Source organism: Podarcis muralis, chromosome 2 (genome assembly GCF_964188315.1).
Source record: "Podarcis muralis chromosome 2, rPodMur119.hap1.1, whole genome shotgun sequence".
Taxonomy (NCBI): Eukaryota; Metazoa; Chordata; class Lepidosauria; order Squamata; family Lacertidae; genus Podarcis; species Podarcis muralis.
In genome coordinates this window covers 8087108-8108167 of record NC_135656.1, presented here as the reverse complement: position 1 = coordinate 8108167, position 21060 = coordinate 8087108, and the positions used below count along the sequence as shown (strand labels likewise).

The 21060-nt window shown below is 49.1% G+C and overlaps 2 protein-coding genes across 5 annotated transcripts in view; both read right to left on the bottom strand.

Moving 5' to 3' along the window:
* Nucleotides 1-15144, bottom strand: part of AVIL (advillin) — a 51870-nt gene extending 36726 nt beyond the window's left edge. The window contains exons 1-4 of one of the 2 annotated variants that reach the window (XM_028721503.2): nt 14440-15144; nt 6973-7072; nt 5724-5798; nt 2973-3169 (exon numbers count right to left, since the gene is read on the bottom strand). In XM_028721503.2, coding sequence (XP_028577336.2) covers nt 2973-3169; nt 5724-5798; nt 6973-7038 — 338 coding nt within the window. In that variant the 5' untranslated portion in view covers nt 7039-7072; nt 14440-15144. Of the gene's footprint in view, nt 1-2972; nt 3170-5723; nt 5799-6972; nt 7073-9454; nt 9739-14439 lie in introns of those variants that run through there. The other variant, XM_028721502.2, reaches the window with a different exon arrangement.
* Nucleotides 15145-16824: 1680 nt separating this feature from the next.
* CTDSP2 (CTD small phosphatase 2) overlaps nt 16825-21060 on the bottom strand; it is a 65220-nt gene continuing 60984 nt past the window's right edge. For all 3 annotated transcript variants that reach the window (XM_028721501.2, XM_028721499.2, XM_028721500.2), the window contains one exon: nt 16825-20354. Coding sequence is in view for 2 of the 3 variants with exons in the window: in XM_028721499.2 (XP_028577332.1) it covers nt 20229-20354 (126 nt within the window). In the remaining variant the exon portion in view is untranslated. The remainder of the gene's footprint in view (nt 20355-21060) is intronic.

Here is a 21060-nt window from a genome sequence, read left to right as displayed (position 1 = left end):
TTGTACTTTATCAGCCACAGTAAGAAAGCAAAGCTTCTCAGCTTTCAGTGAGAAGATGCACATCAGCAGCTGCAGAACATGAAATGTCAGAGTTTGCCCCACACTGGCACCTCAGGCTCATGCACTTATGTGCATATGCTCACTACGAAATATTCCACTAAGGGGGCTGATCCCAGGAGAATTACAGTTCTTGCAAACCATATTAGCAGAATATTAACAAGGCAACTCTCCGAAAAATCCCAATACAAGGTACCTTGGTGGTACAGTGGTACATCGGGTTAAGTACTTAATTCGTTCCGGAGATCCGTTCTTAACCTGAAACTGTTCTTAACCTGAAGCACCACTTTAGCTAATCGGACCTCCCGCTGCCACCGCGCCGCCGGAGCACGATTTCTGTTCTCATCCTGAAGCAAAGTTCTTAACCTGAAGCACTATTTTTGGGTTAGTGGAGTCTGTAACTTGAAGCGGATGTAACCTGAAGCGGATGTAACCCGAGGTACCACTGTATAGAGACAGTGGTTGATGAGGGATAGGTACAAGGAAACTGCAGTGGTTAGGTAGTCTTAGAGTCTGAACTTAATAGTTTTACAGGGTGGGGGAACTCCCTAAATGACTTCACATAAATTGAAGTAACAAGCCAGTCCTACTGTCTTTGCAAGTAAGTTGAACACAGCCCATGGGCTCTTTGATTTTCTGTTGATGCTTCTTAATAATGGTATGTAAACAGGTTTGTGAGGTCTGCCTGAAATGCTGTATATAAAGCAAGCACTATATAAAAGATGTATGGAAGTGAGAGCTGGACAATAAAGAAGGCTGATCGCCGAAGAATGGATGCTTTTGAATTATGGTGCTGGAGGAGACTCTTGAGAGTCCCATGGACTGCAAGAAGATCAAACCTATCCATTCTGAAGGAAATCAGTCCTGAGTGCTCACTGGAAGGACAGATCGTGAAGCTGAGGCTCCAATACTTTGGCCACCTCATGAAAAGAGAAGATTTCCTGGAAAAGACCCTGATCTTGGGAAAGATGGAGGGCACAAGGCGAAGGGGATGACAGAGGACAAGATGGTTGGATAGTGTTCTCGAAGCATGAGTTTGACCAAACTGCGGGAGGCAGTGGAAGACAGGAGTGCCTGGCGTGCTCTGGTCCATGGGGTCACGAAGAGTTGGAAATCAAATCATGACAGAGGTGGTTGTCAGAATTGCCTCCACATCTGCCACGCTACTGTAAGTTGTCAAATGCCTGAGAGTCTGTTACACAACAATCTCTTCCATGTGGAAATGTCATCGGAAGCACAACATCCAATCAAGAGGAGGCTGCTTCGAATAAGATGTAACCAGATTCTGGGAACAAGTAGCATCAGAGAATGGATCTCACTCCTTGCTTAAGAATACTTGTGAGTCATGTGGCTGAGCACCACCAGGAGACAGAATAGTAAAATGGTTTGCAGGTGCATTTGCCTAAACAAACAACATGTTGTTTGCTAAATGATAGGAAACAATCATCTTCTTTATCCACCCTCTGGCAGAACTTTATTCAGAAATGCAAATTTCAATTGTATGATTTGTAGGTACTATTACCTGCAAATATAACACCCCTTTGTTTTTAAAGCCTTGCACAAGAGGTGACCACTTTCTCCAGTTTTAAAAGAGGAGAACATCATTTCCCTGTTGATATGTCTGTCAAGAGCCCCAGAGGATTTGAGGGATGGGGAAGATAAGTTCATTCACGCTTCTCAAAATGTGTGTTGAAACACAGCGATCCTTGAACTTGGCACCTCTCTGAATAAAACGATGCAGTTCTCCAACAAAAAGCATGTACGAAAATGCATTAAATTGGAGCAAAGTATGCGAAATTGCACATCTTAATCAAAACAACATACAGAGGTGCACTATTCTGGGGAAAATCTATTTGACCGAATATGTATATTAGGCAAATCTGCATACAAAAGAGAAATGTGCAGTCAAATGCTTTAATTTCATGAGCATCCCCCCCCCCCCGCAAATTAATGTGGATATGTGATGAAACTGAGGTTGGGAAACTGAGGGAAACTGAAACTGGCAGGCTAGACCCTCCCTGGAGGGATGACACAACATTGATGGCAGAAGGTGAGGAGGAATTAAAGAACCTTTTAATGAAGGTGAAAGAGGAGAGCGCAAAATATGGTTTGAAGCTGAACATCAAAAAAACTAAGATCATGGCCACTGGTCCCATCACCTCCTGGCAAATAGAAGGGGAAGAAATGGAGGCAGTGAGAGATTTTACTTTCTTGGGCTCCATGATCACTGCAGATGGGTGACAGCAGTCACGAAATTAAAAGACGCCTGCTTCTTGGGAGAAAAGCAATGGCAAACCTAGACAGCATCTTAAAAAGCAGAGACATCACCTTGCCAACAAAGGTCCGTATAGTTAAAGCTATGGTTTTCCCAGTAGTGATGTATGGAAGTGAGAGCTGGACCATAAAGAAGGCTGATCGCCTAAGAATTGATGCTTTTGAATTATGGTGCTGGAGGAGACTCTTGAGAGTCCCATGGACTGCAAGAAGATCAAACCTACCCATTCATTAGGAAATCAGCCCTGGGTGCTCACTGGAAGGACAGATCCTGAAGCTGAGGCTCCAATACTTTGGCCACCTCATGAGAAGAGAAGACTCCCTGGAAAAGACTGTTGGGAAAGATGGAGGGCACAAGGAGAAGGGGACGACAGAGGACGAGATGGTTGGATAGTGTTCTCGAAGCTACCAGCATGAGTTTGACCAAACTGCGGGAGGCAGTGGAAGACAGGAGTGCCTGGCGTGCTCTGGTCCATGGGGTCACGAGGAGTCGGACACGACTAAACGACTAAACAACAACAACAGACCCTCCCTGCAGGGAGGCTCAGGCAGCAAAACATCTTGGGCCGGCCATGCCTCGATTGACAAGGAAAGGACTGCCCGCCGAGATGTTGCCATTCCCATGATGACCCCTTACTCACATGAGACCTTGCTTGAAGTAGCCCTTGAAGAGCTCAGACTCATGGCCCTGCACCTCACGGTGCTGCACGGGAACCCCACCGAGGTAGTCGTCCAGCTGGGTGGTATAGATGGCAGCACAGCCCTGCTCGTCCAGCGAGGAACGTTTGCCAATCCAGTAGTGGATGTCATAGGACAGGACGCTGCCCGATTTACGGGTCTGCAGGAGGGACAGACGTCATTGGGATAAATAAGTACAGTCATAGGGTCCAGGACCCCTGACTTGCAAATAATAATAATAATAATAATAATAATAATAATAATAATAATTTTATTTATACCCCGCCCTCCCCAGCCAGAGCCGGGCTCAGGGCGGCTAACACCAATAAAATCACAGTAAAAACATAATAGGGGTGAAAGAGGGGGGGGACCAATTTAAAATACAGGTTAAAATGCAATTTTAAATGCAGCCTCATTTTAAAGTAGCCGATAAATCAAGACCATAAGGGGAGGGAAACATACAGGTCAGACCGAGTCCAAACCAAAGTCCAGGTGGAACAGCTCTGTCTTGCAGGCCCTGAGGAAAGATGTCAAGTCCCGCAGGGCCCTAGTCTCTTGTGACAGAGCGTTCCACCACGTTGGGGCCAGTGCTGAAAAGGCCCTGGCTCTAGTTGAAACCAATCTAACCTCCTTGAGCCTTGGGACCTCCAAAGTGTTGTTATTTGTGGACCTTAAGGTCCTCTGCGGGGCATACTAATAATAACCAAAGTCCCTGAATGACTGAGCACTGAGTTTGCTCCCGGCTTAGGATCCCAACAGCAGAGTTTCCTAAATTTGGGTCTCCAGCTGTTTTTTGGACTACAGCTCCCATCATCCCTAGCTAGTGGTTAGGGGTGATGAGAAATATAGTCCAACGACAGCTGAAAATCCAGGTTTGGAAAACTTTGCCCTGGAGCCATTCCACCCTAAGGCCCACCACTGCTCTTCAACCTTTGCAGCGCATCACTGTCTGCAGCCACTAGCTATGGGATTGTTTTTGTCCATAACAGAAGCTTGAAGTGACCCAGCTCATCTCCTAGGACGGCCTTCTTCAACCTTGGATCCTCAGATGCTACAGCTTCCATCTTCCCTGACCATTGGGCTAAGCTGCCTGGGGATGATGGGAGTTGTAGTCCAACAGCATCTGGGGACCCAAGCTTGAAGAGCATGTGTCAGCAGATAAAAAGAAGAGGTCCTATTGCTGTGCAGGATGAAGTATGCTGTGTGTAAATGTATTTATCACTCTCTCCAGCAGATGTCATTGCAAACATTAGGCATTCCACTTCTATCCCCCCCCCTTAATGATCCTGGTTTCCCCTCCAATGTGTGTGGGCAACAGGAAAAGCCTTGCATGTTTACCCCACACTTAGGGGAAGGACTCAGTGAGAGGGTGCATGCTTTGATGGTAGAACGTTCAAGTAACATCCTTGGCACCATGTATTAGTAGGTAATGGGAAAGACCTTTGCCTGATGCCCTGCTGATCACAGAAGAACAGGGACGGCACCTCCAGATGTTGCTTGACTCCAACTCCCATCAGTCCCTGACAATATGGCCAGTGGTTGGGAATGATGGGAGCTGTGACCCCCAGATTCCCCAGCCCTGTTGTTCATGTGCATCTATCTGCCAGTGCATGTGGGGTTTGGGTTTTTCGCTTACAAATGCAAATGTTACCTTTGAGTGCTTGGGATGATGCGCCAGAAGAGAGAATGTTCAGGGACTGGGTTAGTCCACTTGTTATAATAATAATAATTTATTTATACCCCGGCCATCTGGCAGGGTTTTCCCAGCCACTCTGAGCGGCTTCCAACAGAACACAAAAATATAATAACCTATTAAACATTAAAAGCTTCCCTAAACAGGGCTGCCTTCAGATGTCTTCTAAAAGTTTGGTAGTTATTTTTCTCTTTGACATCTGGTGGGAGGGCGTTCCACAGGACAGGTGCCACTACCGAGAAGGCCCTCTGCCTGGTTCCCTGTAACTTGGCTTATCGTAGCGAGGGAACCACCAGAAGGCCCTCAGTGCTGGACCTCAGTGTCCAGGTAGAACGATGGAGGTGGAGACGCTCCTTCAGGTACACTGGACCGAGGCCGTTTAGGGCTTTAAAGGTCAGCACCAACACTTTGAATTGTGCTTGGAAACGTACTGGGAGCCAGTGTAAGTCTTTCAAGACTGGTGTTATATGGTCTCGGCGGCTGCTCCCAGTCACCAGTCTAGCTGCCGCATTCTGGATTAGTTGTAGCTTCCGGGTCACCTTCAAAGGTAGCCCCACATAGAGCACATTGCAATAGTCCAAGTGAGAGATAACTAGAGCATGCACCACTCTGGTGAGACAGTCTGCGGGCAGGTAGGGTCTCAGCCTGCGTACCAGATGGAGCTGATAAACAGCTGCCTTGGACACAGCTGCCCTGTTATGGACTGAAGCAACTGAAATCACCCAGCACAGGCAGGACTTTCCTGTTAGCCTGCATGCCCAATTTATTTTAGAACTAAGATAAGGGTCAGCAGCTGGCAGACCCTAAACAAATCCCGGCCTCTGAAGGATGGCATTTGGACTTCCCGGCTGCCTCCATTGGAGGCGAATGGGGCATATGGTTGAGTGCCATCTCCAGAAACAGAATTTGGCAGGATGCTGTTGGGGGAACCTGGAGCCTTTTGCCCATCTCAGAGTGGCTTTGCAGCTAAACTAGAGCTGACTGGGGTGATGGTAACCAATAAGCAAGGATCTCCACTTACCGAGAGGAGGACGTAGCAATCACCTTCGTAGAAGCTGCCATGAGCTTTCGGAGGCACCAACACCAGATCCATTTTCTGGGAAGAAGAAACACAGTACAGTGGTGCCTCGGGTTAAGTACTTAATTCGTTCCAGAGGTCCATCCTTAACCTGAAACTGTTCTTTAACCTGAAGCACCACTTTAGCTAATGGGGCCTTCTGCTGCCACCGTGCCGCAAGAGCACGATTTCTGTTCTCATCCTGAAGCAAAGTTCTTAACCTGAAGCACTATTTCTGGGTTAGCGGAGTCTGTAACCTGAAGCGTATGTAACCCGAGGTACCACTGTACATGAAGCAACCCCCTGCCCCAATTTAGTGGCTTCAGCGACACAGCCTCCAACCATCAATGCTCACAAACCTCTCTCAGGCATCCCATGGTGATGCAGACGATTTCCTTATTAAATACTTTCAATTTACACTTTCAATTCAAAACAAATGTTTAAAACTTTAAAAAATAAATAAAAAAATTCAGACTTATATGAATAAGTGCTTAGGGCCAGAAAATTGATTAACAGCAGCACCCGGCTCCAAAAAAATTGACCATCCATTGTTGCTATGTTATACTCCAGGGGTCAGCAACCTTTTTCAGCCATGGGCTGGTCCACCATCCCTCAGACCATGTGGTGGGCCGGACTATTTTTTTTTGGGGGGGGGGAGAATGAACGAATTCCTGTGCCCCACAAATAACCCAGAGATGCATTTTAAATTAAAGCACACATTCTACTCATGTAAAAACACACTGATTCCCAGGCTGTCCGCGGGCCAGATTGAGAAGGTGATTGGGCCGCATCCAGCCCACGGGCCTTAGGTTGCCTACCCCTGTTAATACTCAGTGGTTGTTGGGGGAAAGAGGTGCTCCCATAAGTATCTCAGGCTTAAGTGATGTGAATTACAGGCAGAACTTGTGGAGTTCCCATAGTTTCAGGGTAATGTGCTCTAGACAAAATCCAAGCTGGACTAGCTGCAGTTTCTGAACTATCTTCAAGGGCAGCTCCACATAATGAATGTTACAGCAGCCAATCAGTTGCCAGCACACGCAGGATAGAAATTAAGCAAACGGAAGCTTTCAGCAGCAGGTAAGTACAATTATAGGAGTGATCTCCACCTTTGGAATTTCAGAAAGATGGCCACCTTGCCTAGCTAGGTAAGAGTTACCTAGATGGGAGGTTCGGTAACCTTTTGCTTAGACCTGAGAAAATTTCATTGTCCCACCTCAATTCTCCAGATGTTCAGTCCAGGTGTGTTGGTAACAGTCTTGAAGGCGCTGGTCAGAGCCATGGTGGCTTTCAGTTTTTGGAATACTCAACAAAACCTGGCAAATAAGAACAAACAGGTTAGCCTGTTACCAAGGGCAGAATATGAGGTGCAACTTTGCCACGAAGCTCAGTGAGTGATCTGGAGCCAGACTGAGGTTTTTTTTCCACAGAGTTGCTGTAAGGATAAAATGATGAGGGGGTGGAACACACCATGTACCTGAAAGAATGCATCGTTCCCTATGGGCCCTCTCAGTTGCTAAAATTGACAAGGGGGGGGATGCCTCTTGGTTGTCCCACCACCCTCAGAAGCCCAGGGGATGACCCAGAACAGAGCCTTCTCTGTGGCAGCCCCCTAAGTTGTGGGACTCCCTCTGCACCAAAGTGTGTCAGGCACCTTCTTGTGTTATGCAGCTTCTGGCAAATGCTGAAGATTAACTTTTTTATCCTAGCTTTTGACCCTTGAGATGTATGTTTTTATAAACCTTCTTATTTCTGCGGTTTTAAGTTGTTTCTAATATTGTAACCCACCCTGGGACCTTAAGGTGTAAAGGTAAAGGTAAAGGGACCCCTGACCATTAGGTCCAGTCGTGACCGACTCTGGGGTTGTGGTGCTCATCTCGCTTTAATGGCCGAGGGAACCGGCATACAGCTTCCGGGTCATGTGGCCAGCATGACTAAGCCGCTTCTGGCGAACCAGAGCAGTGCACGGAAATGCCGTTTACCTTCCCGCCGGAGCGGTACCTATTTATCTACTTGCACTTTGACGTCCTTTCGAACTGCTAGCTTGGCAGGAACAGGGACCGAGCAACGGAAGCTCACCCCATCTCTGGGATTCAAACTGCCGACCTTCTGATCGGCAAGTCCTAGGCTCTGTGGTTTAACCCACAGCACCACCTGCGTGAAGGGCAGGTAAATAACAACAACAATCATGTAATTTTATTTGCTATCCTTGGAGGAAAGGCAGGTGGGGTCTCTTCCAACCCAACCTGGAGACGCTGAGAATCGAACCTTGGACCTTCTGCATGCAAACTGGATGCTCTGCCACTGAGCTATGGCCTTTCTGACATTTTCGTTCTCTCTTGGGCATGGAGGGAGCCTCCCAGTTGGCAGGGCTTATCGAAACAGAGACAGGCATGGTTGCTAGAGCACTGCCATTTCTTTGCCACAAAGCCACTTCCGAGCTGAAGAGGAGGTGGGGTTGCAGGCCCACGCCCTCCCCACACACGCGGGGGCTGGCTTACAGCCTCTGCGAGAATGAGGGAATCCTTGGGTGCGTCAGCTCCCTGCCTAGCCAATCGGCTGCACAGGGAGGCGTGGCCCGGGTTATTTATGCCCGGCGCGCCCGAGGACCGCCCTCTCTTTGCCTCTCCAGCTGATCAACTTCGGTTGGACGCCGTCGAGGGGCCTGGTAGGAATTTTTCCACTTGGCGAATTAGCACCGGCCATTTGGTTTTTTCGCCTACCTCGTAGCAAACGTCACAACTTTCCCGGTATTGGCGGTTCGGCATTGGCAGGGGTATTGTTATGCAAATGAAGTGGGGGGAAGGAAGCGCCATCACCTTCCCCAAGCAAAGGGTAGTCCGGTAAAGGATTCCGGGGGGCGTTGCCCTCTCCGAAGCCTATGGAGGTGTGGGCCTAAGGCACGCCCCCGAGCGGTGACACCCAGGGGGGGTCCTAGTTGATGTACTTCAGCAGGACTCCCCCAACTGGTGGTTAACCCTCACCGGTCTTCATGCAATTGGGCTGAAGCCGGTTAGTAGATAGGAACCAATGCCTAAGCCAATACCTCTCAATTCCTGTAATCAATAAAGTTGTGGCCTTTTACGCCCATTAACCTTAAATAAAGTGTCCTGTGTCTTTATTTCACAAGGGGGGAGGGGGACTTGCCACACAAGAATGGTGTCCACACCATGCACCGTGCCACGCCACATTTCTAAGCGACATAATTTACACCCCAATTTCCCCTTGCCCTGCCTTGCTCCACAGCCAGGATCAGCTTTTAATGCCTAGTGTTTGCCAGCACGGACTTCCAGATGTTGCTGGACTGCAACCCCGTCATTCCTGACCACCGGCCAATGCTGCCTGGGGCTGATGGGAGCTGGAATCCTGCACCTGGAGCCCAGCAGGTCCCCAATCTCTGTCCTAGAAGACGGGAAGGAAGAGCAAGAGCGGTGCTGAGCGTGTCCCTACTTCCTTTCCCTCGACTCCGAGTAATCACAGCCAAGCCAGTTAAATAAGAGACAGAGAGTAGAGCTTCTCTGGCAAGGATCTCCTAGGCTGGATTGCATGCAATTTTGCCCCAGTAGTCAAAAGCCGCTGGATACACCCTGTTGTCTATGGGCACATGCGAGCCTCACTGCACAGGTAGACAGAGCCTCTCTTCTCCTCCTTACAGCTGGGGCTCAAGTCACACATATAGAGGACATGCAGATACTTACAAATCAACTGTGAGGCAGTAGATGCTCAGTGCTAGTTCCTCCTGAATGCAGCAGGGAGAGGCACACTCAAAAAGACCAGTAAAGCATTCTGGGAGATGCAAGGGCGGGCAGAATCAGAGCAGCTGAACCCGCAGCGGCAGACTGCACCCTCCTCCCCCCTTTTCCATAACCCCCAATTGCTCAGTCATTGAAAGCAGATGGTGAGATTTAACAAGGGGAGTAGACCAGTCCTACAGACTCTCGTTTGGGGCCTTGGAGGCATCCCAAAGGCTGGGATTGATTAGCCAGAAACATGCAGGGCTGAGCCAGCTCAAGTTCCAGAGAACTTTGGACTTTGCTCTGGAAATAACTGTCCGGCCCTCTCCTCCTTTTGGCACAGAGGTCTGTGGTTCAGGCCTCCCCACCACCACCACTTCTGAAAGCTGAGGAATCTGCCTTTGCTTTGCGTAAAAACTATAGGGGACCAACACAGATCTAGCGGGTGGCTCCACTATGAACCTTTCGCTCCACGGGCGATGTCTGGAGCAATTCCTGTAGCGAAACACACAGGGAAATTTTTGCATCAGAGTGGGAAATCCTCCATGTGGATTCTGCAGGGAAGTAGGAAATTCAGAGTCTCCTTGCTTCCTGTTTGTGGATAATTCCTACAGAATATTTGTGGGATTTGCCATTCTTGCATAACAACTAAAAAAAAAAATGTTCTGGTGCAGTCATCCCAGTAAACTCAACACAGTGTTACCGGAAAAATCCGAGGGCTCCCTTGGACAAAAACAAAGACACCAACCAGGATAACTTGGAGCAAAACAGCAGCCTGTAGGCTTGGCCTTTAATGAACAGTTGCAACAGGGTGCTCCCCTCACTTGCTGGAGAGAGGAAGGACCCAGAAAAATGGTGTGCAAGGCCTTATAAAGACTTTTGAAATTGCCACCCTGTAGATCAAGACCACCCCCAGAAACATCATACATACATCACAGAAGGGGTGTAACCTAAGACCACCCCTCAGATACATACATCACAGAAAGGAGGGGTTGAGGGAGAAGTTGTGGTGGTAACCTGAGTGTCCTGTCACCTGGCTGGTTCCCCCTTTCCCCCTCCCCATGAGTACTTTCCAGGTGACAGAGGGGAGTTTGCAGTTTCCTGCCCCCAGAGGGAAGAGCTGATTATTGTCCTTTGTTCCAGTCCGTGCTGAATCCACTCCCATATGCAAGTTCTTTGTGATCTTGATGGTCTTCTGTCTGGGACCATCAGGGTTGGCATAGCAACTGGGCAGGGCTCCTGTGTATGTGCTGGGATGGTGAAGGGATTATGGCTGCCCTGTATCAAACCTTCCCCATTTTGTAGTCCTTCCTTCATGGAGTAAAATAAAAGTGGAACAGTGCAATTCCGATGTATGGTTGATTTTCTATGAATTTATAACAGAAGCGTAGCGTATGTAGTGTGTGAGTGAGAGTGTGTGTGAAGTTTGTACAAACTGAATGATTGGGGGGGGGGGGGTTCCTGCTACAACAGAAATATAATTTCACGTCACATCAGAACTAACTCACGTGTTAATGTCGCAGTCCAGCAAAGGAACAGCTGCTACATTTGCGCTGGGATTTTCATTTTGGGCTCCATCAAACTTTATGGATGCAATAGCTGGTGTAGGTGAAAATCTCCACTAACTGTGATTACCAACCACAGAGAAGGACTGCAGTCTAGGCGTCCTCTCCAACGCAGTTGGAGGCTCCAACTGCAGCCTTATTTCCAGGCCAGGTTTGTCTAATACAGAACCACTCTGTAGCCTTGAACTATGCCAGCTATTCCTGGCAGTGTCAAGAGTAACCATCATAGTCAAGTTGTGACTCCAGGGATGATAGGATTCCATGTTTTTCATGATTTGCTGGTTCAGCCAGGTTATAAATTGCATTCATATAACATATACCGTATTGGCCTGAATAGAAGCCTCACTCCCCCCCCCCCAAATTCTGACCGTGAAAAGTTAAAGTGCGGCTTAAACTCACAACCTTACAAAAATTGGCTTTTGCGGTATCGCTGCTGAAAAAGACATACGGTAAAATGGAACGGGTGTGAGTGCCGGCAGAATTTTAAGGGAGCGGCTTATATTTGGGTGCGGCTTATATTCGGGCCAATATGGTAATTCATATAACAGAGTTACATAATGACTCTACCCAGATATAGTTCATGCCAGGGGTGCCAACTTGAATAAAATATTGGTGGGGCAGGTAAGCCATGGGTTACAAGGCACGGCATGCACACGCCATTTGCACGGCAATGCCCATCAACTTTGTGGGGGCCTGGCCCCCTCAAATATTTAATGGGGGGGGGTCGAAGACCCTTCAGCCTAGGCTGCACTCCTGAAACTGTGTGAGATTCATATTCCTTCCTGCATTTATATGCAGATTGTAATGCATGCTCTTATATCTCACAATGCAAAAGGGATCGTTGAGGATACTTTGCATCCCGATGCCTCTAATTTGTTTAAAATTGTTTCCCCCTCAAAAGCAATCTTTAATCAATAGCACTGGTATTGTCAAAATACCAGTGTCAGAGGTGGGTGGGGCCAGAGGCAAAATTTGGCGGAGCAATGGCTGCAACAACAACCTTGGTTTACGGACTTAATCCGTTCCGGAATTCCGTTCTTAAACCAAAACTGTTCTTAAACCGAGAGACGCTTTCCCTAATGAGGCCTCCCACCGCCAGTGCCCTTCCACCGTTTGGATTCCGTTCTTAGACGGAGGTAAAGTTCTCAAACGGGGACACTATTTCCAATTTTGCGGAGTTTGTAAACCGAATTGTACTTAAACTGGACTGTTCTTAAACCGAGGTACCACTGTACTACAAACTCACGCACCGTTCTTTCATCTCCCATCCAGGCAAGCAAAGAAGCATTACTGTATAGTCCGAAAGGTGAAGTGTTGTTAAAGGTATCTTACAGAGAGTATTTTAATAATAATAATAGGTAAGGGGACCCCTGACCATTAGGTCCAGTCATGGCCGACTCTGGGGTTGCGGCGCTCATCTCACTTTATTGGCTGAGGAAGCCGGCATGCAACTTCCGGGTCATGTGGCCAGCATGACTAAGCCGCTTCTGGCGAAATCAGAGCAGCACACAGAAATGCCCTTTACCTTCCCACTGGAGCGGTACCTATTTATCTACTTGCACTTTAACGTGCTTTCGAACTGCTAGGTTGGCAGGACCAGGGACCAAGCAACGGGAGCTCACCAAGGTCGCGGGATTCGAACTGCCGACCTTCTGATCGGCAAGTCCTAGGCTCTGTGGTTTAACTCACAGCGCCACCCGCATCCCTTAATAATATAATAGGCAGCTAATCCAAGCGATTTCAGACTCACCCTTCTTTTTCAAAGTAAGTTTGTTGTCACTGTTCTGCAGAAAAGTTTCGGAATGGTTTAAGAAGCCTTGGATATGGCATCTGGTAATCAGGGAACATGGATATCTATGGGGACGGGAGAGAGGAGGGGGGCATTTGTTGCCTCTCCCCCAGACATCCAGCTTTATTTCTTTTTTTATTTCTACCACCTGATATACACTGCAAAATGCACAGTCACAATTAATCTCATTTCTTTTTTGTTTGGTGGAATCTAGATACGCATTTAAAAAATGTTGCGAAATGCTTTTTTAAAAAGCCTTTTGGAAAATATATTGCATTTGCCATAAGCTCACCATCACCATCTAGTGTCAGATTTGCATAATGCACTTGAAATGCACCTAAAGCGTTATATTTGCAGAAACTACCGTATTGGCCCAAATATAGGCCGCACCCACAAATAAGCCACACCTTTAAAACTCAGCGGCTTGTGGGAGGCTTGGGAGCCATGGATGGGACAGGCGCCACTGCCCCACGCTCCCGGGCTGCTTCACTGGTGGCATAAGGTTGGAAATATAAGCAGCACTTTAACTTTTCACAATCGGAATGGGGGCGGGGGAGTGTGCCTTATATTCAGGCCAATATAGTAGGCAACTCCCCACTCCAGAAAAATTCCCTGCAGAGAACCATGTCGAAGTGCCCAGTGCTGTAGCTCCTAACCCTTCAGTGCGCTCACAGTAGCTCTTCCTTCCTTCCTATCGCTGTTGTTTAAATATTCTGCAGTCTGTAAAATGTCCATACTGTAATCAGGATAAACATAGCGCAAAAGCAGAATTTGAGTTTCCTTGTCGTTGGAATATATGTGTGTTTTGTTTTGGGCCAGAACACAATCAGGCAGCCCTCATCCGAGAACATTCACTTTATTCCAAAATGCAGCAATCGTCTTGGCAGCTGTAATAGAACCACTAATTGACTTAACTTACAATCTGCTGCCTGTGATGTCACCTAATGGATGCCCAGAGTCACTGACTCATACCAGGTAGCCAGACCAGAACACAAAACAGGGGAGGCAAGCTTTGCCCAAGAATATTCAGCCCTGGAATATGCGAAACGTGACTTTTGAGTATGTACAGAGTGCCTTTCGATTACCACCAAGGAACCGCAACCAGCTCACACCTGTCTTGTCTGGCAGACATGACCTGTACAAATAATTTAAAAAAAAAAAAAACCCTCTGCTCAGCTGGAAAGTTGTCTTATCTTCCTGGCAGGGCTGTTGTGAGAAGATGAGTTCAGTCTCTGCCACCCTATGCTCCCTGGATGAAGGCCAAGATACAAATAAAATTCTCTTCAGCTCAGCCGTTTTCTTAGGAGTCCAAATAAATTTCGGAAATCTGGGGTTGAAATCCCATGCACAGCTGGGAGTAACTTAGGGGTGCTTGCTTCTGAACGGATATACTGTAAGCTAAGCAGTTGTGTTCCAGAGTCCCTCTCATGTCTTTGACTTACTGCTAGCAGAATCAGATTTTTCTCCTGAGCCCCTTCCAGAAAACCTGGATCAATCAGGTCCTCTTGACAATCACCCCTTATTTCAAGCTGTGCTTGGGATGGTCCTGCCTCCCTCCTCTTGGTTTGACCACCCATAAATCAAGCAGCACTCACCTGGGTCTGCTGCTGACTCCTCTGCGCTGCAAGGCCCAAGCTGTTCAGGCAGGAAGAAATGGGTTGCTCCAGCTCCGAGTAGCAGAGTCAGTCCAGAGGAACGATTCAGGCTCCTTCGCTAAGATTTGCCTGCGTTTGCATCTTGCCTTTATATCAGCTGCCTGGGCCAATCAGTGCTGACCTAGCCCAGCAGCATGGATTAGTTTAGGGAAAATATCTTTTATTTGTTTCTGACAAAAGGAGACTCCCAAGTCTGGGTTCTCTTCTCCGCATGCACTCCGCCCATGTCCACTCCACCCATTTCCCATTGATTTTTCTAAAGTGCAGCGCTGCATCAATAATGCAAAGAAATGGGGGCAGGAGATGGGGATCTAACCACATTAGAGTGGCTTGCTCGGAAGCGAGGAGGAGAGGACTGCTGGGGGGAGAGGCAATGGTTTTGCCCTTCAGAGAGAAGGGTTGTCCGCCAGGGATAATCTCGATACTTCTGAGGTCTCCAGCAAATCTTTAAATGGTGCATTGGATATCAAGTGGGGTGGCAGCTTTCGGGCATCAAAGGAGCTTCTCCAAGGCAAGGCTGGCCTCAGAGAGCGGGGCAGTCAGTCAAGGAAGACAAAAGGACCACTGGCAGGGAGAATTCCACATGTCCCACCTTGCTCTCAGGTGAAGGGCGGCTGTCTTGCCTGGGCCTACTCCTGCCCAGCGGAGTAGCGTGGGTTGTCAGCACCCGGGGCAAGGCAAGTAATTTGTGCCCCCTAACCCGGGGCAAGGCAAGTAATTTGCGCCCCCTAACCCCTAACCTGCCGCCGCCAGCTTCTTCTTGCTGCTGCCTGGGCTGGGGTATTTACGGTAAGGTAGCCACGGATGGCGGTGGGTCCGTGTCAGGTGATCTGAGGCGAGTTGCCGCGGGCGCTGGCGCCCAAACGACGCCGCTTGCCCAGAGGAGGAGGAGGGCAGAGAGGCGAGGGAAATGCAACATGGCCCAGCAGCTGCAGCGGCGGCAGGGCTGTGAGGAGGGGCTGCTTGGCGCGCCCTCCGTGGCCCTGACGCGCAGGGCCCACGGCGAGTGCTGAGAGCCGCTGCCAGCTCGTCGGTTCCGCGAGACATGGGGCTCTGCTACAGCCTGCGCCCGAGGCTCTTCGGCGACTCCGGAGGCGGCGAGCGCGCCCCCCCAGATGTTGCGCCCGGTGCGGCCGGCCCCCCCTGCACCCCCCACGCTACGCCACTGCTCCTGCCCCCAAAATATAAAACCCGGAGCAGTCAAGCCTTGTGATCACCAACCAAGTCCTGCAGTTGGTTTTGCACATGGAGTTCATCGGTTGGTACCGTGTTTTTTGCTCCATAAGACACACTTTTTTTTCCTCCTAAAAAGTAAGGGGAAATGTCTGGAGCGAATGTGTGGTCAATCGCTGGCTCCCCTTCTGGCGCCGTCCCCTTGCCCCGGCCTCCATTGTTGAATGTTCTGCAGGCGGAGGCTGTTTGTTTCCCAGTGACATGTGACTGGCCGATTAGATTATCTGTCTAGAAACTGTAGAAACGGCTCCCTTTCCTTTCCTAAAAAAGCTAAAGAACGATGAGTTGAGACCCATGAAAACAGGATTTTTTCCCTTTGCAAAATAAGCTCAACAACTTTGAGCTGATCCCCCCAAAAGGGGGCTTTTCTCCTTTGCAAAAGAAGCTGCACAACTTTGAGCTGATCGCCCCAAAAACGAGGCTTTCCCCCTTTCCCCCTCTAAAAACTAGGTGCGTCTTACGGTCAGGTGCGTCTTTTGGAGCGAAAAATACGGTAAGCGAAAAATCAAGGGATGAAGTCGGGGGAGAGCAAACCTTCACAGTTCATAGATGAAGCTACTAGATCCCGTTCCCATCACTTATCTCTCCTCCGAATTCCAAAAATTAAAATGCTTTCTGCTTCTCTCCACCCCCCCTTCACTCCCCCCCCAGGGTAGTCTTATCCATGTTTTTGGATTAGAGCACTCAGTAACTTTTAACAAATGACTCAAATCCCTTCAGTGAAATGTTATTGTCCATAGCTCCCCACCCCCAACACTGACTACCCTCTAGCTCTGATATGCTCCTGCATAACTCGATTTCTCGTATCGCAAAGGGCGGCAAATGTGCAAATTTGCTTTCCAAGGACAAGAATTGCATTGAGGTGCTCCTAAGCTCCCTTTGTGGCTCCTAGGCTCTCACCTGTTATTCCAGTTGCCATGTGTGGACCACCCTTGTCTGCGGCGCTTGCAGAGCTAGATTCTTTTCTGCAGCCGGGGGAAGGAAGTTTTACCTCCCGAAATTTTGCCGCCCAGCTTCAAAAGGATATTGAATTAGACCTCCAGAACCCACTCTGCTCAAAGACTTAGGAAAAAGAGAAAGACGCACACCTGCTCTCTTTTATTATTTCTTTAATTTGCAGTTAATACAAAGATTCCAAAAATAGAAAGAGATCGAAATGGCAGCAGTGCCGGCTTCAAGTTTTGGGATATCTTTTTTTTTTTTCAATTAAAACAAAATTAAAAAAAAGAAAAACCGCCCAGCAATTGAGGACACATGACTAAGGCAACTGATGTTTTCATACTTCTATGAGGTGGGGACAGAAGGGGGAAGCCCTGGGCTCTGTTACTCAAAAGCCACCAGCTATGCATGTTTGAAAAGAAGGGATGCAGGGGGTACAGCAAAAGACTGTGTGTGTGTGTGTGTGTGTGTGTGTGTGTGTTTGCTTTTGTAGGAGGCGTATGCAGGGCACCCCTAAAAGGCACACCCCTAATTAGGCTGCCTCTTCGATGGGTTTGATCAAGGCACAATCCCAACATTGGCAATTGGACTCAGGTTATCATCATGGCTATTAAACAGGCCAAGGAAGCCTGATGCAGAATGAGAACGGGCATCAGCAGACTCCGACCTCGAGTTAATTCACACAGCCAAGCTTGTTCCAGATGGGAGCCATCACTCGGCAGACTCTGTAGTTCCACATTACTTTCAACAAGCAAGCGTTCGCAGCTTGTTGAAACTGGGAGTGCTCGGTTTAATTTATCACGTGTCGGCCTCCTTAGCCAAAACCAGCTCCGCACAGATCCCACCACGCTGTGACTGACAAAACTTCCACCCGTTTGCCCAAATCTTAAGTCCCGTGACTGGGACGGAGGAGAAATTATGGAGCGCATTTCATCAGCCGAGGTGGAGGAGTGTAGAAAACAGGAGTGCAACGTTTCCCCACCGAGTGAAGGGGTTTCGGAGGTGAGCTGTGGAAAGGTGAAAGGCCAGGACAAGAGCGGGCAGGTTGCGTGAGGAGGAGAGGGAGGGAAATGGAGGTGAGTCCTCCTCGGATGACACAAAGGGCAAAGACACAACTGCGAGGATAGCCTCAAACAGGAAGGAAAAAACAAAGGGTTTTTGTTCTTTCTAGCACACATTAACTTCGCAGTGTTTAAAGCTCTCTCACTGTTGTGTGTGGTGGGGAAAACAGAATTACGAGGAGAAGAAACTCTTCCCTCCACAAAGCTAGGGACTTGTGTGTCACCTCCATTACCCTCTCCACAGAGAGTAACGCCTCATAGTGGAAGCAAGGCCAGCAAGAGGAGGAAAGAGAAGTGGCAGCCGCAGGCTCGTCTCAAGCACCATTTGAGGCCTAGCGCACACACACACACACACACACACAGGTCAAGGAGTAGCCAATTCAGCACACTTAGAAAACAGCAACGGAAATTCAAGAAGCACTTTGGCCAGGCTAAGAGCTGCCTGCTCACTCAGCCAACAAGAAGGATTGTAAAGCTTTGGTCCTGTTGAGCAGGGAAGAAGCCTTCTTCCAGATGTTGTTGGGCCCCACCAGCCACTATGGACAACTGTCAGGGGCGATGAGAGTCCTAAGCCCAGCAACATCTGGATGGGCCACAGGTTCCTCACCCCTGGTTTTGCTGTTTAGCTTCCTGCCCCAGGTGGTGAGGTGACGCACGCTACCTGCGTCCAAACCAAGGAGGCAGCACCAGAAAGAAACAAAAAGAACCCTGAATGGCCCCATCCTGCCCCCACAACGGCGAAGCATGGAGTCACTTGCTTATGGGAGCGGGAGGGAGAGAAGCAAGCTGGCTGAGCGGAAGGTATTTGGTTGCCACCAATGGCACTTCGAAAGCACTTGTTCACAGCACGTTAAGAGACATGACTAGGAAAGGCAGCGTACCATATTGCTGGGGGGAGGCGCAGAAAGGGAGGGGCGGCGGCCGCTCCCAAGTAATATCAACACCTACGTTTGGTTTCTCGAGAGCTGACGCCGCCATGAAAATGCCGAGGGGAAGAGTGTGGCAGAAAGGCCCAGCTGCTTTTCTGGGGCTCGTTTCCTAAGAAAGCCTGGCAGAAAAGAGAGGCGCTGTCTCTTCATGCGCAGACGCGCAGCGACGTTCCTCCTCGCTCCCCCAATGAACACGGCAAGGCAATGGAGCAGGCCGTCCCCTGCCCACCCCCAGCTTCTAACACGCTAGTCCATGATTCCCTGAGGCCACCCGAGGGGCCGGGCTTTTCAAGTTACGACGATGGAGCCTAGGACGAGTCCTGAGTGGGAAAGGCAGGGCGCCTCTTGTGGCACCTGCCCCCAGAAAGCCACCCACGGGCAAAACGTCAGCACCCTCCTGTCCTTCAAAGCTAGCAATTCGCACTGAAGGAGGGTGGGAGAACTGACAGTGCTGAGGCAGGTTTATAGTAACCCTGTGACCTGGTCTGTGTCCCCCCCCACACCCCACCCAAGAAGCAAAAATAGGCCAGAGCAAAGCAATATGGCGATCACTGCAGCATCGGTCCTCAACCAATGTGGAGTTTGTGGGAATGGGCCGGCTGACTTAGCCTTAGTCCTTTTCTACGCTCGTGCCACTGTTTTGTTTTAACGTTCGAGGGTTTCTGAAAGGGTTCCTTCCCCTCTGGGGTTGAACCCAAACCACAAGACACAGTATAAAAAGAAGTTAAAGGCTTCCCAAAAGCCAACAGGATAATTAGGGACCAAGACCCCTGAAACTGCGGGTTCACTACTGCTCTGAAGGGGAAACGCAGGAAGGGAATGGGAAAAAAGGAAAAAGTCCTCATAAAAAAATAAGACTTTCCCCCCTCTCTATAACCAGGTATCCAAGGTAAGGAAAGCCTCTCCTCCGAGGAATCCAGTGGCCTGAGCAGCTGAAGGAGAGGATCCCTCTGAAAGACACCTGGCTAGGACACCTGGCTAGGAGTATTGGGCAGTGCCCTGCCTTGCCTGGGAGATAAGGCGGCAAAACTGCTAGGCCCCATGGCTGTGCCCCAGGTCCTGGGTGAGCAGCACTCTCAGGAGCATCTAAAAGGGAGCGAGGAGGCAGGTAGCTTTTTTAATAACAAAAGAAAAAGGGTCAGCCAAATCTTTTGGCCTTGCTTTAGAGGAGGAGAGAAGAGGGTAGGCAGGGGGAACCGGCAGCTTACACCGCACAAACCACACCCAGAACTAACCACCCTGCAGCGAATGGAGGAAGCCGAGCCCTGGAGAAATGCTGCGTCTTCACAATGCTCCCTGTATCCTCGCAGTGCATAGATACGAGCGCTGTTGGGGACGGGGTCTGGGGCGACCCTGCTTTTGGAGGAAAGGCCAGAGGCTCTGGGATCCCGCCAGACCCTGTTTGGAAACTGCTCTGGCGCTGCCCGTTCAGGTTATTGCCTCCAAAGTGCTTGCATCTGCCTTGCGGTGGGGTTGCGGAGAACCATCCCCACGGCTCCCCCTTCCCCTCCAGGCCAGGACTGAAGGCACTGAGTGAAAATGTTCCTCTGTGGGCATAGGAAGGCCTTTAGGGTGCCCTCAGCTGGCCAAGGCTGGTGTAGACATCCTCCGCTTCGCTCAGCTCCTCAAAGATCGGGATCAGGTTCAGCAGTTCGGTGTCGGCCATGTCATCAAACCAGGACTGGACTGGCACCTACGGGGAAATCGGAAAGGGCAAGGAGAAGTCAGTCGGGAGCACTGTGGTGCATGTAGACAGGAAGCAGAGACCTAATGTTTTTTGGGAAATTGTAAGGAACCAGGAAGACCTGGGAGCAGAATCAAACCCTACAGTAATCACTTGGCTATTAATATGAAGCATGGCGACATCCCCTCAGAAGAGACAGATTTGCCCTCACATCATCAGGCATATATATATATATATATATATATATATATATATATATATATATATATATATATATATATATTTGCAGTCGCCCCGAGACGCATCCCCACGGAAAACATCATATGCGGAGTCGAAGCTAGCCTAACCAAAATCAACCCAGATGAAGCCAATAAAATCAGACTTGAAGTCACCAACATCCTCTGCTCCAGCAAACCACCCAGAAGCAATTTACACAAAGAAGAACAGAAAGCACTCACCAACCTGAGGAAAGACAACAACATAATCATTCTCCCAGCAGACAAAGGTAATGCCACTGTTGTGATGAACACATCGGACTACCAAGCAAAACTATCAAATCTACTCCAAGACCCTACCTACCAACCTATAAAAACAGATCCCACCACCTATCTGGAAAAAACCACCAAATCCAAAATAAAAGCCTCTCCTATCAGTGAAGAAATCCAGCTAAGAATCATCCCCAGAGAAAAATCATCCAGATGCCCCAAACTCTACG